This window comes from Aspergillus homomorphus (genome assembly GCF_003184865.1).
Source record: "Aspergillus homomorphus CBS 101889 unplaced genomic scaffold BO97scaffold_7, whole genome shotgun sequence".
Classification (NCBI taxonomy): Eukaryota; Fungi; Ascomycota; class Eurotiomycetes; order Eurotiales; family Aspergillaceae; genus Aspergillus; species Aspergillus homomorphus.
This window is the reverse complement of record NW_020291893.1, coordinates 66295-81336: the sequence shown is the minus strand read 5'-3', so window position 1 is coordinate 81336 and position 15042 is coordinate 66295. Positions and strand designations below refer to the sequence as shown.

General features: G+C 51.0%; 7 protein-coding genes across 7 annotated transcripts; 3 read left to right on the top strand and 4 right to left on the bottom strand.

Annotated features, from left to right (window-relative positions):
• Positions 1 to 17: 17 nt before the first annotated feature.
• On the top strand, positions 18 to 2609 carry BO97DRAFT_441275 (2OG-Fe(II) oxygenase; the record flags this gene model as incomplete). Its single annotated transcript, XM_025698156.1, has 5 exons — positions 18 to 322; positions 478 to 1371; positions 1425 to 1806; positions 1880 to 2358; positions 2421 to 2609. The coding sequence occupies exons 1-5, from the start codon at positions 200 to 202 to the stop codon at positions 2607 to 2609; spliced, it is 2067 nt and encodes a 688-aa protein (XP_025553918.1). The 5' UTR covers positions 18 to 199.
• Positions 2610 to 2875: 266 nt separating this feature from the next.
• On the bottom strand, positions 2876 to 3856 carry BO97DRAFT_403838 (PhzF family phenazine biosynthesis protein). The gene has a single exon (XM_025694826.1). The coding sequence runs from the start codon at positions 3788 to 3790 to the stop codon at positions 2891 to 2893; it is 900 nt and encodes a 299-aa protein (XP_025553917.1). The 5' UTR covers positions 3791 to 3856; the 3' UTR covers positions 2876 to 2890.
• A 246-nt stretch (positions 3857 to 4102) lies between these two features.
• Positions 4103 to 5823, bottom strand: BO97DRAFT_422114 (cytochrome P450; the record flags this gene model as incomplete). The annotated part of the gene is made up of 7 exons (XM_025696766.1): positions 4103 to 4502; positions 4565 to 4836; positions 4891 to 5094; positions 5226 to 5310; positions 5388 to 5540; positions 5628 to 5757; positions 5811 to 5823. 7 exons carry the CDS (start codon positions 5821 to 5823, stop codon positions 4103 to 4105), a joined length of 1257 nt encoding a protein of 418 aa, XP_025553916.1.
• A 1283-nt stretch (positions 5824 to 7106) lies between these two features.
• On the bottom strand, positions 7107 to 8078 carry BO97DRAFT_476207 (uncharacterized protein; the record flags this gene model as incomplete). Its single annotated transcript, XM_025700461.1, has 3 exons — positions 7107 to 7554; positions 7606 to 7826; positions 7887 to 8078. 3 exons carry the CDS (start codon positions 8076 to 8078, stop codon positions 7107 to 7109), a joined length of 861 nt encoding a protein of 286 aa, XP_025553915.1.
• A 1125-nt stretch (positions 8079 to 9203) lies between these two features.
• Positions 9204 to 11207, top strand: BO97DRAFT_441272 (SGNH/GDSL hydrolase family protein; the record flags this gene model as incomplete). Its single annotated transcript, XM_025698155.1, has 2 exons — positions 9204 to 9670; positions 9723 to 11207. Exons 1-2 carry the CDS (start codon positions 9263 to 9265, stop codon positions 11205 to 11207), a joined length of 1893 nt encoding a protein of 630 aa, XP_025553914.1. The 5' UTR covers positions 9204 to 9262.
• Positions 11208 to 11405: 198 nt separating this feature from the next.
• On the bottom strand, positions 11406 to 13386 carry BO97DRAFT_339498 (chitinase; the record flags this gene model as incomplete). Its single annotated transcript, XM_025691555.1, has 6 exons — positions 11406 to 12046; positions 12132 to 12219; positions 12278 to 12723; positions 12796 to 12915; positions 12991 to 13160; positions 13214 to 13386. The coding sequence occupies 6 exons, from the start codon at positions 13384 to 13386 to the stop codon at positions 11406 to 11408; spliced, it is 1638 nt and encodes a 545-aa protein (XP_025553913.1).
• Positions 13387 to 13829: 443 nt separating this feature from the next.
• Positions 13830 to 14786, top strand: BO97DRAFT_412062 (uncharacterized protein; the record flags this gene model as incomplete). The annotated part of the gene is made up of 1 exon (XM_025696215.1): positions 13830 to 14786. One exon carries the CDS (start codon positions 13830 to 13832, stop codon positions 14784 to 14786), a length of 957 nt encoding a protein of 318 aa, XP_025553912.1.
• Positions 14787 to 15042: the final 256 nt, after the last annotated feature.

The following is a 15042-nucleotide window of genomic DNA, read 5'->3' as shown; positions in this document are numbered from 1 at the left end:
GTCTTCCCTTTGTTGACTTCACTTCGATCGCATGGCAACACACTCCAGACGTACTTAAACCCACATTCTTCTCCTTCCAACTCTGCCCAGAATCTCTCTCAGACTGTCCCCTGCCAGACTTCCGTGCTCAGATTCCCCTTCTCAGAAGCTGTCGTTTACAACGAATTCCCAACCATCTCACTGTACTGAGACTTCCATCATGGACGATGAATCCAGTGATGCTCAAGACTCTCCGAGCCCGCAGACACTACACAAGGACATTCCCGATTTCACGCGCACCCTGACTGACCTGGAAGGTGAAGTCTCTGCGCAGATGATCCGTGTACGTACCGTCTTTCCACTTTACTTCCTATACCTCCCCTTAGACAAACCGGGCGGTAATGTTCGTGAGACCTGGGTGTACTGCACAGTGCACGATGCCCAAGAGAATCTGTTGGTTCATTTCACGTTAGGTTGAAGCTGACGAGGAATGACTAGAGATGCAAATTAGATGCGTGCGTCGGGTGGTTTAGCGAAAGCCTGGACGCGTTGAAACCCGCAGACATGGAGAGAGAGAAGTCTGCGAACTGGTTGCGCGGATGGCCGGATGTCAAATCCCTCCCCAGTGAAATTGCTCAGAAGGTGGAGGGGCTCAAAGCCGAATTACAACAAACTCTCGCCCGACTTCTTCCCGATGAGTTCGACACTGAGACGGACGTTTCGGTTAATCAAAGCTTCATGGCCCGCCTGGAGGAAATACGCCCAACGGATTCTTGGTGGAGACAACAAGATCACAGACATACCCCTGACCGCCACATCAAGTCTCTCTTGAATAGCTTGATTGACTCCGAAGAGGTTCGGCTTCCTGGCACTGGAAACGATCAGAAAACAGAAGAGGCTAATGCACGGGCGATGTATTTCACCGAGGCCTGTAAGCAACTACAATCTGCCATCGAGGGCGAGAATCAGTCAGCATCATTTGCTTGTGGTGGTATTATTTCTGTCAACAAGGACTTGGTCGGTGAAATGCTTGAGTCGGACCCAAAGACGACAGGCCCTGTCCAAGTGTATTGGTCCACTCAAAAGGACTCCACCGCTCGAAGGCTGTTTTTGCCCCTGGAAGAAGCGACCCCACAGTCCAGTTCAGCCACCTTGCGTGACCTCGTTGCGGACTGCCAGCCTGCAAGCTTTGGCAGGGGCGGAGAAGATATTTTGGATCCCAGTTATCGGCTGGCTGGGAAGATGGAGCCATCTAATTTTGTTTCCAGCTTCCACCCAGCAGACTTCGGGATCACGCAGCTGATTGAACAAGTTCTAATGCCGGGGATTAGCGACAAGTGTGACCACGCGTTACACTTCAGAAAACTGCACGCAGAACTGTACAAGTTGAATGTTTGTGACCATGTCTTTTCTGATATGCAGGTGAATACTGACTACAACTATAGATCTATTCAGGCCCTTCAGGCCACTTTGCCGCGCATGTCGATACGCCACGGTCAAAGAGTCAGATTGGTTCTTTGGTGGTCTGCTTGCCATCCGAATTCTCTGGCGGTAAGCTCACTGTGCGACACGGCGGCCAGCAGACAGCTTTCGATTGGAGTGGCTCAAGCAGATCTGCAATTCAATGGGCAGCTTTCTATAGCGATTGCGAGCACGAGATCGAGAAGGTCACGGAAGGGCATCGGTTGACGTTGACATATAACTTGTATATCACCGAAACTCCGGGCGCAGATCCGGACACAGCTAGCCCTGTTCTACAGCCGCAAGCCTTCCCCTTGTATAAAGCAATGCAGGAAATCCTATCCAACCCTCGTTTTATGGTACAAGGTACGGACCTGTATCCGAGTATTGTTGAATGTTCTACTTCCCAACGAAGCTATGTTGTGCTGACGAGACGTAGGTGGTGTCTTGGGTATGTTCTGCTCTCACGCCTACGCGCACGCCAGTGACGATGCAGATGCTCGGCTTCCACGAGCGCTTAAAGGTGCTGACCTCGTGGTATACTCGGTACTAAAATTACTGGGAGCCCAGGTCAACGTCTTACCAATCTTGCGCCGAGATGGGACCGCAGATGACTATGAAACTTACCTAGAAGAGCATGTTCTGCTGAGCTACTTCAAAGGCGACAAGCTACAATATTTACGCTGTCAGGAATTCTTGGGTGCGGAGTATGCTAGCCAGGATGAAATCGATCGCCGCTGGAAAACGTTGCTGCTGATACGGCGTGTACCAGCAATGGAATATGCATCCGAGATTATCCGGTCTAGGGGAGGCTCAGTCGATTCAGCTGGCTTCTATATGAAGCACGGCGCCCGCGTTGCTCCACAGCTTCGAGCATATACAACTACAGACTATGGTTACGATCAATCCCTGGACCAGGTGACTGCCTTCCAATATAGTGTCCGCCATTGAAACCTTGCGCTAACTCACGTACTATCTAGACCGCAATGTGCGCCTGGCCTTTCCTATACATTCCCGGTATCACTTGGCTCAACAATCCTAAGCACTCAGAGATGGCGTTCAGTCATGTCGTATACGGAAACGAGGCTGGTGTTGGGACGCAGTATTCCTGTGCCGCGATCATTGCAGTGATTCCACCATTCAGTCAGCGAAGCCAGACAACCCAATAGGGCTCGAGACTGCGGAATCTTTTGTCGAATCTGATGGCATCTTGCTCTTTCTGCTGATATGATGCTGTGGGGCGTCAATGCTCTCCGGTAATATCGAGCCACCACCAATATTTCACTATCGTTTGCGTCTGATTTCCTGTTCTCACTTCCGTTGCTACAGATAACTATCTTCTAGCCCAATACAAGACTGACCTCTGTTTCTTTTATGGCTCTTATAAGTGCTTGTGAAGGTCTTGGTAGCTAGGAATCGCCGCTTGTTTTTAGTGGACTAGTAGAGTCTCCTATAGCATGATCTGCCCCTCACCCACCAGCACCGCAGTACCGCGCAAGAGAACATCAGAGATCTGATCCCGACTCTCGTTCCTCTCCACAGTAACGTAGATATCATTTCTCCGCCCCATCTCCACGCCCTGCACGATGTGATAGTGGAACGGGCCCGTGCCAAGCTCTTTCGCCTCCTTCAACGCAAGATAGCAGGCCAGCGCACTGGAGGCACTCCCCGTCCCCGGATCCTCCCACCCGATGAACATCCTGGTCCGGAGCTGTCTACATCCTTGCTCATCCCTCCCCAGGTCCACGAAGTACTTGGTACCAGTAGGCCCCTCGTTCCATCCTTCGTCCAGGTGCTCCGAAGTGAAGCAGTCCTTCAGCAAGGCACCAGAGACACCATTGAGAGCCTCAAGATCCGGGAGCTGAGCCAGAACAAACGAAAGACCCTTGACGATGGAGATCACCGGTGCGGAACCGGTAATCACAAGGCCGGACTGCACCGGAACTTGATGCTCATGGTACGCGAACGGGATAGACGCGCCCACGAGCCCAGTCTGGGAGTCCCGAGTGATGGGAATTGCGCCGGCTTTCGTGACCAGCTCTTTCAGCGAGTTGGTGGATGACTGGGTGAGGATGTAGCATGCGGTCCCGATGGTCGGGTGGCCCGCAAACGGGATCTCGCATTTCGGGGTGAAGATGTCGATCGCCACGGAGCCGGCGGAGAGTGGCTTCTCGGTTGGTGGCTCGTGCAGGAAGACGGTCTCGGAGAGATTGAACTCTGTGGCAATCTTTTGCTTGGTTTCTTGCGCGAGAGAGGCGCGTTGTGCTGCGGGAACGCGCACGATGGCCAGCGGGTTGCCGTGGAAGCGCGTGGTGGTGAAGACGTCAACTAGGGCGTATTGAAGGGTCATTATGGCGGTCGCAAAGATACACGATAGATCTCAGACGAAGTAGGGTCTGTAATACTGAAAATGTGGTGTCATGCAATGGATTTAACGCGGAAGCTGTGAGTCAGATCATGTTTCTCCCAAGATCTCCGCAATGCGAGACTATTTTGACTTCCGGCAATTGCCGCTCGGCTAAATTGCCGGACCTGGGGTGTTGCAATACATCTACTACACCATGGGAGCATGGGTATGTCATGAACATTGCTGGCTTGATCATGAATTCATATGTATGTTTACCAACACAAAGAACAACTCGTACGGTCTACGGTTCTCAATCTATTCTCCCCCCTCGAAGAACTCCGTCCACAACTTCTCCGCGTGGGCCGTTTCCCACGGATGCTCAGTCTCCAGAGCCCTAATCATTTCCTCATACTGCGCACTGCGCGGAGTGACACTCACCTCAAATGGCGCTGGATGGCTGATCGTGCCCGGAACAAACTCGGGGCACACATCCATCTCCTTCCCATCGCGTACCGCTTTGCTGATATGACACGATGCTAACGTTTGCGCAATGGCTAAGAAGATATTCGAATCGGCCAGCGTACGCCCGGGACAGACACGCCGACCGAAGCCAAAGGCGAGATAATGCGGATCACGCTCGGGGGTTTCGCACAAAAAACGCCCGGGATTGAATGTCATGGGGTTTTCGTATCCGGTCGGGTCGTGGCAGAAGGCCCTGCATTGCGCGTGATCAGTTGTGTTGACGGAACCCCGATGGTGGGGAAGGAGAACACTGACCAGATGTTGGGGATGATGAGGGAGCCTTTTGGAATGAGATATCCTTCGCAAATATCGTCCTCCATTGATCGGTGGGGAATGCCCATGGGCGCCACGGGATGCCACCGGAGAGCCTCCTTCACCAGCGCATCGATGTAGGGCAGATTTGGCCGGTCGGATTCCACAGGCAGTCTACTGGGGCCTATCACTCGGTCGATCTCTTCTTGGGCCTTGTGCTGAACCTCTGGGTACAGGGCCATGGCGAGGAAGAATGATGTGGTGGTGGAGACGGTCTATGCGCGTTAGCAGTCAGTAATAACCAGATGCAGGGTGGAAGGGATGACTACAGTATCTGCCCCAGCAGCATACAACGTAGCAGAAGACCATTTGATGACCGTTTTCTCTGTCGATCCTGGCGTGAGAACCTTGCCTTCCAAGAGATTGGAGGCGAAGGACGGTTCGTATCCAGGCTGGGACATTTGCTGATGCACAAACGCAAAGGGGGTATCGGCCACTGCTTGACTTTGCTTGCGGAAGACGTTGGCGGTACGCTGGAACCCAGCTCAGGGGAGCCAGGCGAGGAGATGGCGAACTGGAGTTTGTCAGTTGGGCGACTACTGCTGGAATCTATTATGAACGTACGGAAGGGCAAAACATCCACGAGCTATGTCCCTGGGCGCACAGCTAGAAAGAATTGCTCTACTGCTTCATCGGCCAGATCTACGAGCGGGTCGCTTGAAGGGATCGATTGAGTAACCATATCCAATCTTCAAGATCATCGCTCCACCAGTCTGAGGCAGTTAGTATATTGTGAATTTGTAAGAGCCCATAGAATTATACATACTTCCGAATATGACCGACCAGATCCTCCGGCCGGTTAAGCAGTCGCAAGATAAAGCGACGCACTTCTACCTCCTGCAATGAGTTGAATCGAGAGAACGAACTGGCTTTCGACACGATCTCACGGTGCAGACTCTTGCGATAAGCCTTGAAGCAGCTGGAGTATCCGAGTCAGTTCATCGCCCCAGCCAGAACTATCATTGTTAGTAGCACGGCGGAAGGAAGATGTCCGAGATTGACTTACAGTTCGGCGAATGGCATTTTGGGACGGTCAGAGTGTACAGCCGATCGTTTGTCGAGAAGTTCGATGGCTAGATTGGCGTCGTTAAGGATGATAAGTCGCTGTCCCAGGACGGATACTCTGCTGATGGGCCCTATGTCAGTACCGTGAGTATTTATCCCGCATTCTCTGAGAAACACGCCGTACGAACCGTAAGCATCTTTGTGTTGAGCGAATGCAACCAGTCTGCGCTGTCAGGGGATGGCAGGTTGCGGATATTGCCCACCAGTGGGAGAGGTGAGGGTCCAGGAGGCAGGGGTGCAGAAGACTGCTTTGTCGAAGAGAAGAAAATCAGCAGAAGATATAGACCGAAGAGCCCGACGATCAAGAATAGAAAATAAATTGTAAGTATGCTCGAAGTGGCATTGTTCAGATGCCAAACATGATAGAATGAGTGCAGCTAGGGCTAGGAGACGCTATAAATACAGCGGTGGTAACGAGGGTCCCAGGTTATTATGTGCATTTTTGCCTCCTCGAAGACGATCTTTCCATCAAGCGACCTCCACTGGGGGATGTCTAGACTCTAACCTCGGTGACAGGACATGAAGAGAAGAGGCACAGATGTCGCCAAGAACTTATAGGGAGATTGATATAGGGACTAGTCTAGGACAGCGCGCGGAGATGATCCTTTTCCGATCGTCGCTATCAATGGCTATCCTTCCACCAAATAACATCTTCCGTGTTGGAGAACTTGACTCTTGGGACCGGGCAACAGGGGAAATTCCAGTACTAACGCCTTATTGGGCCCAGTTAAGGCGTCGGGAATTTTTCTGCCACGCCTCCTAAGGAAAGAGAACTAATGGCCGACACGAGATGGTGGAGACGCCAGCGAGAATCGGAGTGGGAAGTGAGTTTCAGCATCCACTCAACGCTGACTCGGTGAGAAAACAAGACCTATCAGAGAGGCCTTATTCGGATTCGCGCAATAGAAGGTATTGCAGAACAGGATGCGGCTCAATCATGAATCGCAGGATTAATGTACTGGGGCCATGCAGGCTTATCAGTCTAGTTTTCAGGGTAATTCCCCACGCTGGCGGCAGCTTATGCCTCCATACCTGTCGGGATTACCCTGCCTGGAGCATAGAATTGTCGACTTGTCCTCGGAACTTGTTTTGATGATCTCTGCATTGGGAAGAGATATAGGCTTCGATGCTCTTCTCGACCGAGCTTCTCTTGCTGGTGCAACCTTGGCAATATGCGAGAGCGGAAAAGCCATTATCTCGTATCTGCAGGATATTGGTCTGTACACTAACGGACCAGCGTGGGTTTGCCACTCAGCATTGGGCTCTTTGCCAAGAAAAGAAGGGATATCGCCTGAAATTATAGTGCGAATTGGCAGTAAATGTGGGGTTTTCATTATTGCCCTCGCCGCCCACTTTACTGTTATCCCTGAGAAATGCTCTAACAACGTTGATAATGAGATTATCGAACATATTATTAACTCTACTGTTTCTTCACCACTTCCCTCGCAATTGCATCTTCGACCAACTGCACTACGCTTCTCCTATCAAATATCTTTCGTGTCCACTCCAGGGCCACCTGCATATACCACGGGATAGCCCACCGCAGAGGGCCGAGCCACCAAGCCCTGGGCGCAAGGATCATTGCGGCTCCGCTGGCGGTTTGAGTGGCCATGAGAGTCGCCCCCAGTCCCGGACTCATTGTCAGCCGTTGTCCGTGGAGCGCATCGACCAGTGACAGCATCCCCACGAAGAAAGCGGCGTCCATATCGGGGGGGAAATCGCTCGCAAGGGTGCCCGTTACCGGACCGATGTGAGTCTTCGGATGGCCCCAGATCAGGAGCGTAGTGTCGGTGTATCGGCCAGCAGGAAGCGAGCTCTCGTACACCTGACCTTCTGCGGTCGACCAGAATGGGTGATTAGACGATACTCTGGGTGCAATATTAGTATCAGCGGTAGTCTTCTCGGAGAAGATCACCTACGGCCAGAATTTGTGCGGAATGTAAGGGAGGATAACAGTCACCCCATCCACTGAGCGACCCAGTGCCGTTGATGCATGGTCTGCGTGAGAGTCACGTTGCGGATAGTTTCCATCAGTCGTGTGGATCGTGTCGATGAGATCGTATGTTGCGGTAGTGCCTGCAGCTCCGGACTCCACGATAAAAGACTCTGCTTGGTAGAAGTGAATGTGCAGCGGAGGGGCCTAGGTGGCATTAGAGCTGTGATTGCTACATGTACCAGGTACAAAGAATCACAGGCTTACTTGGGGATGCTGTTTTCCCAGTTTTGTCAATTCGTGGCTGCCAAAGTATGTTGCGCGCATCAAAACAGTGGCATCCAATTCGGCAGGTACCTGCAGGAACTCGATGACAAAGGAGCCATCGAACAGCTTGTGCGGACCCCCTAGGGGGGCAGATAGCCGTGGCTCATTGCCCGTGGGACGTGACGTTAGCATTTTCCTTGCTGAACTTATATTTGTTGTATGCGTACATTGTTCCAGAGCGATGGGGATGCAGTACCTGTTTATATATGAAGGACTAGTCGTAATAGATAGCGGAGCCCAACCCCACCAGGGCTAGTGCAATGGCGCCAGGTGTAGGCTGACAAGGAATACGAGTTGCATTTAGTCATGAACAGCGGGACTTCTTGGTCAGACTGACAAATCGCTTGTCGCTGTCATCTCCATCTAGGAGTAATTGTTATCACGTGGTGGCTGGTGTCTCGCGTGAGACCAATGATGCCTGAGGCATCTAGCTGCCGAATCAAGACTAGTACCAGCGGACTAGCCCGCCCTCGCTTGTTTCAAGTTGGAAGCTGTCATGAGCCCTAATCTAGTATAAACAACGCGTGCTTTCACAGTGCAGCTTCTGCAGTTCATACTGCATTTCTTAGGTCGCAAACCATCTTGACTTGGAATTAGTCATCCTCAGAGACATCGTACTCATTAAGAAAGTGAGCGTTCCTGCTAATAGAATGACTTCTCCTCCTTCTGACTTATGATTGGGTTTATTGTTCCTTTTTCAAACAGACACTCTACACTATTGAGCAATAGGGACGTTGAGGAGGCCAGTTGATAAAAATGACATAAAGGCATAACCTGAACAAGTGGAGAGACCGGTGGTCTTGCAATCTAAATCTAAGCACCGTCCAGTCAATGCCAGCGGTAGAGCAGTCCTCGATTAAGCCGTCTTTGTACTGTGCCCAGTCCGATACCACCTAATGATGAAGTGTGTATTGCTGATGGCGCCTCGGAGGTGTGGCAACGGGAGATATTGGGGCTATGGAGGAAACCTCTACACTGGCAACGCGAGCGACGAACGAGTCAGACCATCCGGGACTACCGGGCTTGTCAGCGTTGATGTGAATAGTTTCACTGATACTACGTCACTCAGTGTTGTTGATGGGTGAGTTGAGTGAATCCTGGTCATCTTCTTAAGGTATAGCGTATGATCTGTGCCTGCTTCTGTAAAGATTAATATCACACGTAAAAGGGCCACTGAGTTCCTTCAAACGTATTTTGATCATATCCCAGTCTCCTTTTCTCTTCTTCCTTATCTTTTTCATTACCCCTTCCTCCCAGCACCTCTTATGGTCTTCTTTTCGTCCCTCGATTCGTTTTGAACCAAGATCGCTGGAACGATGATCATCCTAATACTTCTCCTGTGTCTCTTGGCGAGCCACGCGATCTCGACCAACTCATCCTCATTTGACTCCTTTGCCAATGCTACCACTTTTCAACACATTGCCAACAGTGCTCCCCCGACTGACTTCTCCTGGATCAACAAGTGGGCGGCTGTGGGAGACAGTTATACTGCTGGGATTGGTAGTGGCGCTCTGTGGACTGAGCGTGAGGAAGACCGCAAATGCTCTCGCTATGACAAGTCATACCCGGGTTTACTCCATGATGTACTAGGACACCAAGTCAAATTGTTCCAGTACAAGGCTTGCAGTGGAGATCGAACTGGACAGATTTTCGATCAGATCAAAAACCTCGACAGCAATCTCGACTTGGTGGTTATTACAGCTGGAGGGAATGATCTGTGCTTAGTATGTACCATGTGCCACTTTCTCTATGTTAAGGCAGTCCTAACATCACCAGGCTGATATCATCAAAGCTTGCATCTTCCTTCCTTTCCAGGGCGAAGACAAATGCCAAGAAGTTCTCGACCTGGCGCAGCACAATATTGAAAGGGTCCTGATGCCCAATATTCGCAAGATCATCTATGCCATGCAGCCCAAACTGAGTTACAATGGGTTCATTGTCTGGGTTCTCTATGGTCAATTTTTCAACATTGAGAATGAAGACTGTGCCACCAAGCAGGACTGGTCTTTCCCTCGACTGGACCCCGTTGCAGGTGGACTCTCACTCACGATCGACAACCGCAAGAAGTTCAACCAGCTGGTGGTGAACATCAACCAAGCGATCCGAGACGTTATCTACTCGATTAGTCCACGCCCCTGGTCAAGCCCCTATATCAGGACAGCCGACTGGGACGCCTTTATGCGAGATGGTCTGCATGGGCAGTATTGTGTCCCTGGTTCGACAGGCCAGTATCCCGATCCCAGCCAGCCCTATCTGCACTTCTTTAAGCCGGATACCACGGTCTCAGGACATCGAGATTTGCGCAAGAAAGATGTCGACGATCTGATGCACCTTGCGAATCACGATCCGCTTCTCGGAGCCAAAATCACCAGTGAAAGACATTACCTCCGCGACGTCCTTCTAGCCACCCCGAACTGTCCTGCAGACAGCGGCTCTATTGGCCTGGGTCTCCCCGATCGCTGGGGCAAGTACTTCCACCCCAACGAGCTCGGCCATAAGACCATCGCCTCTTTCGTCCTCAGCGAGATTGTCGCCCAACGCGCCGTGATCCTCCAAGCCGAAAATCCACGTTGTCAGGCAAATGCCGATCTCTTCCAGTGCTGGCAGCAGCAGGGACGCCAAGACTACGCCTCAGCCGACCTGATGAATGAGAACTACAAAATCTACTGCCGCGAGTATCGACCACCGACCGGGCATTATGAGAAAGAATACGTTGATGAGCGTTGGTTCAACTATCAAACTCCTGACACCCATTGGTTCCGCCTCACTCTGCGTAACGGCGCCGTCTTCGATAAGCAACAGTGTCTTGACAGCTTCGATCGCGTGATCAATTCGTGCGACGGCAACGACCCCGAGAATCCGTTGAACTGGAAGTTTGGCGGCAGATGGGTGCGCGGTAATTATATCTACGAGGTTGGTGTGTCGAATTCATTCAAGCGTCCCTGGCCCGTCATCAAAGCGGTGGACGGGAGCTGCAGAGGCAAGTATAAGTTCATATTCAGTGACTACACGCTGCGGGGTAAAGGATGGTCGACTGCGGATTTCGGGCAAAAATGTATCAGACCGAGAATGGTGGGATGTCTGGGAAAAGGGATCTCGGTATTTGATTGGAAGTATCTAAATGGTGCAGAGGAGCATGATGGAATGGAGTGGGAGCTTTCCGTCAGAGTTCCAATTGCGACCTCTTCGAGATGTTTCAAGAATAATAGGATAGCATTTGAGTGTGGAGGCTTTACGCATGGCTGCGAAGGAAATGGCTGAGTTTGTGTTTGGGGAAGGATGAATGCACTGTATCATGTTGTCATCATGAATTGCACTAGGCCAGTATAGATTGAATCACGGAATAACCAGCATGTCTACCTTTATCATACTGAGAACACGGGTTATCTGTGGATCGTAAGGAAAGAGATGAGAATCCACCACCCTACTGCGCACATGAGCTTCCACATCGAGACCTGATCACAACAGGTCCTTATGCTTCGACCCTGTATCTTGCTGCACGTTGTTCTGCTTCCTCTTCCAGCCCAAGACATCGTCGACATCAACGCTGCCTCCCTCTGGGATTAGCCAATGATGCATCGCCTCGTTCCAAACTGCCTTCTTCTTTGCTACCATCGCCGTGCCCAATGCCTCAATCAACATGCCATCTCTATCAAGATCCACAGCCCAAGCCATTGTTCCACCCAGACACCGCCGATTTGCAAACTCGAGCTTCAGTTTCAGGGTTTCGACGTCATCGAAACTCACCCACTGGTCTCTGTCCCAGGTAAGGACCTTGACAGCATCCTCCTTGTAGAACGACACATTGGCACCCGTGATGTTCTCTTTGACGATCTTCTGGATTTCGGTGTTGGACAATACGCCAGACGTCGCCGTGCATTCGCCACAGCGACCGCCAGCCGTGAAGAGGCAACCCGGCGCCATGCATCTGGGATCCTTCATTGTGAAGCTGCGGCCGTAGAAGCCGAGGCCAAGGTTGATCCGGGCGGGGTTGATATTGTTGCGCCAAAGAAGAGTAAGGGTTTGGTTGATCTCGGTTAGGTTGGTATGAGCGTAGGCAGCGTAAGGGGAGTCTCGGTTCATGGTGTCCCACGTTCCATCTAGTGGCAAAGTAGAGAAGAGCCCGGTCAGTGTGATCGAATGAGGAAGAGTAGAGAGATGCGCTGGGAGAGATATTGAGCTTACGGATATCATAAGTCATCACGTTGAAGAAGTCGACATAACGTTCGAGATTAGCAATATCGAAACCTCGGAGGTACCAGTACGATGCAGGCTATGGCTCTTCAGGTTATTTTGAAATGATCATTGGTAACAGCATGGGTAGATCATACCAACGTTATTGAAACACCATAACTTCTTCCCGACTGGTTTAGGCGCTTTCTCAGTCGCTGCAGCAGGGTAACAAAATTGACAAAATCACCTGCACGACCACCATGATCCTCTGACACCGGGTATTCCCAGTCTAAGTCGACGCCATCAAAGTCATTGCTTTGCATAAAGCTAAGAAGCGAGTTAAAAAACGCATCTTGGGCGGTCCCGGAAGCTGCCAGGTCGGAGAAGGTATACTGCGTATGGCCAGGGTCGTTCATATCCCATCCTCCTATGGCAATCCACACTTCCAATTTCGATTGCTTTCTCTTTAGCCCCGTTACTGCCTTGTACAGCGATGCAGTATGGTTGTTCATAGGAGCAATACGAAAGGTCTGAGGGTCAATGTAGGCGAACGCAAAGTTGAGGTGCGTATAATAACCGAGAGGGATTTGGTCCGGCGCCATTTCTTCATCCATCTTCGTCAGCTAACACAGCACACAAATAGGTGGCAGAGAAACAGGAAGAGGATGAAACTCACTTCCGCATGCATGCTCCAGATTCCAGCCCTCGTAGTATCCGACGGTTCGTTTATGGGCACTCTTTCCATTACACTCAGGAGATGGCACTGTGGCGGTTCCACAGAAACTTGGGGTGGTCCCTGACAGAATGCGAAGTTCAAAGGATCAACATTCTCATTTCCAGACAGTAGAGGCGGCCACAAAGACAGACTTACCACAGAATCCAAACTTGCTGCAGCAGACGTTGAGAGGGCAGGTTGAGGCAGTCGACCATTCGCGACCCCAGCCTGCATCACACTCGCTCTTGCGACCACAGTCTGAGCTGCATCCCTTCCCACAGAATTCGGGCCCATAGCCACAGTTGCCGATGCCAGTGGTGCTGTCTCTGTTGGAATCGCTGTTAGCCAGGAGTACTCAGGGTCAGATCAATCTACTTACATCGGACCGCAGCATCCTGTCTTGCACCTTTTGGTCTTGGAACAGGTATAGTCGTCGCTAGTCAGGGGTTTAGTAAAAGAGACATGGACCAAAGCATTGTCACTGTAATTTCGCAGACTAATGTTGCTCAATACCGCTGTCACTCCTGGGGATAGCCACAGCAGCAGAACCATGAAAGACAGAATATGTCGTGACATAGTCATGGTGGTGTTGGTGTGTGGCAGAGGGTGAGAGATTGAGGATGGAAGGACGTTTTCTGTGAAGAACTTAGGAGGTTTATGAGATCTATTTCTCCACGTGATACATGTATCGATTTTCAACGATCATTCACTTGGTAGACTGGCGAGTGAGTGATATATCACTCGTTTCCAGCGGTTTGTCACCGCGACAGGCCCAGGGCTTTCTCCTTCTTACACTAACCTTCTTCTTCACCTTCTTCTTCATCATCATCATCATTATAATCTCCTTTGACGTCTCCCTCTGGTTCTCCTTCCTCTCCTCATATTTGCAACTCACAACACTATTTCACACGAAACATCCAGGTCAAGTCATCGCTCGTCTACATCCATTTCCATCATAGATACTTTGGTCTTCTATTAGTCTTTCTGTCATAGTCATGCCCTTACCAGCTCACCTCTGGCAGTGTTTGATGCTTTTGCTGTTAACCTTGATCTCCCTGAGCCCTCTGGTGCAGGCTTGGGCGGAATTCAGTCCATGGGCAAACCTCAACCAGCTCTGGCCCAAGGGGGTCGTTTCAGTCTGCTACGAGTCGGCTGCGACCCAACACAAATATGAGCCTCTTCTCCGTGACGCTATGTTTTTGTGGTATGCGGCTGGCCTGCCCGAGACTTTTAAGCTACAGTCTACCTCCCCGGATATCTGCGCAGTTGGAATTTACGACACCGTGACGGTCTACGACACTCCTCGGTTGTACTCCACCAATATCGGCATGCCCCCGATGGTTCCGAACGAGGGCGTTGCGCTTGTACAACACAAAATGTTCCTCTCCACTCCGGCCGACCATCCTGACTACGTTATTCTCGCCAACATTGCTCACGAAATCGGACATGTGTTTGGACTTGTGCACGAGCACCAGGACCCGGCCCTGTGGAGGGATTTCGATGGTGGGGAATGGGTGTTTAAGTTCAATTGTGAGAACCTGGAGGATTTCGACAGGGTGACCAGGGGCATGACCCGCGAGCAAATCTATGGGCCCGAGGGTGTGTGTGTGAACTACCGAGCTGCCCTGAATGTCGGATTCATGGCGGCAGACTTCTTGCCTTATCCCTTGGGGGACGTTACGGGTCCACGCGGGAAATGGCCAAGTATGGATCAAGTCGATTGGGACTCTATCATGATCTACGGCTCTACTGCTGGTGCTAAGGAGGGCACGAACGTGCTAACCAAAATTGATGGCACGGTATTCTTGGGAAACCTCGTCCCTTCTTCTGGAGATGTCGCGGGAATCATGGAGATGTACAATTCTGCTTTTGCCAACGACTTCGAGCCTTTCTGGAACGATCCGAGAAGCCCTCACTTCTACCTCTTTCAGCAATACAGCTCGTGTGGCTAATGGCAGTTGAGGAATCTTCACAGAATGATTAACTTTGGCATGGTTCGGAAACTGTTCAGGCATTTGCGAATTTGGAATTCAGGACTTTTGAGATGCTGTAGAGGTAATGTTGAAGCAATGTCTATTCCTGGGCGAATAGTGGTTGCCTTGACTTGTTTGGCCTAGTAGACTAGTAAGGGCTTAACCGCGCAAGTGAATACACGAAGCCGTTGATTTTGCTGGAAAGTTCAATTCCTTCTATGTTCCTTCTTCATCC

Bases quoted from the DNA above. Each gene is read 5' to 3' on its own strand.
- BO97DRAFT_403838 (XM_025694826.1), bottom strand. From the start codon at position 3,790: ATGACCCTTCAATACGCCCTAGTTGACGTCTTCACCACCACGCGCTTC.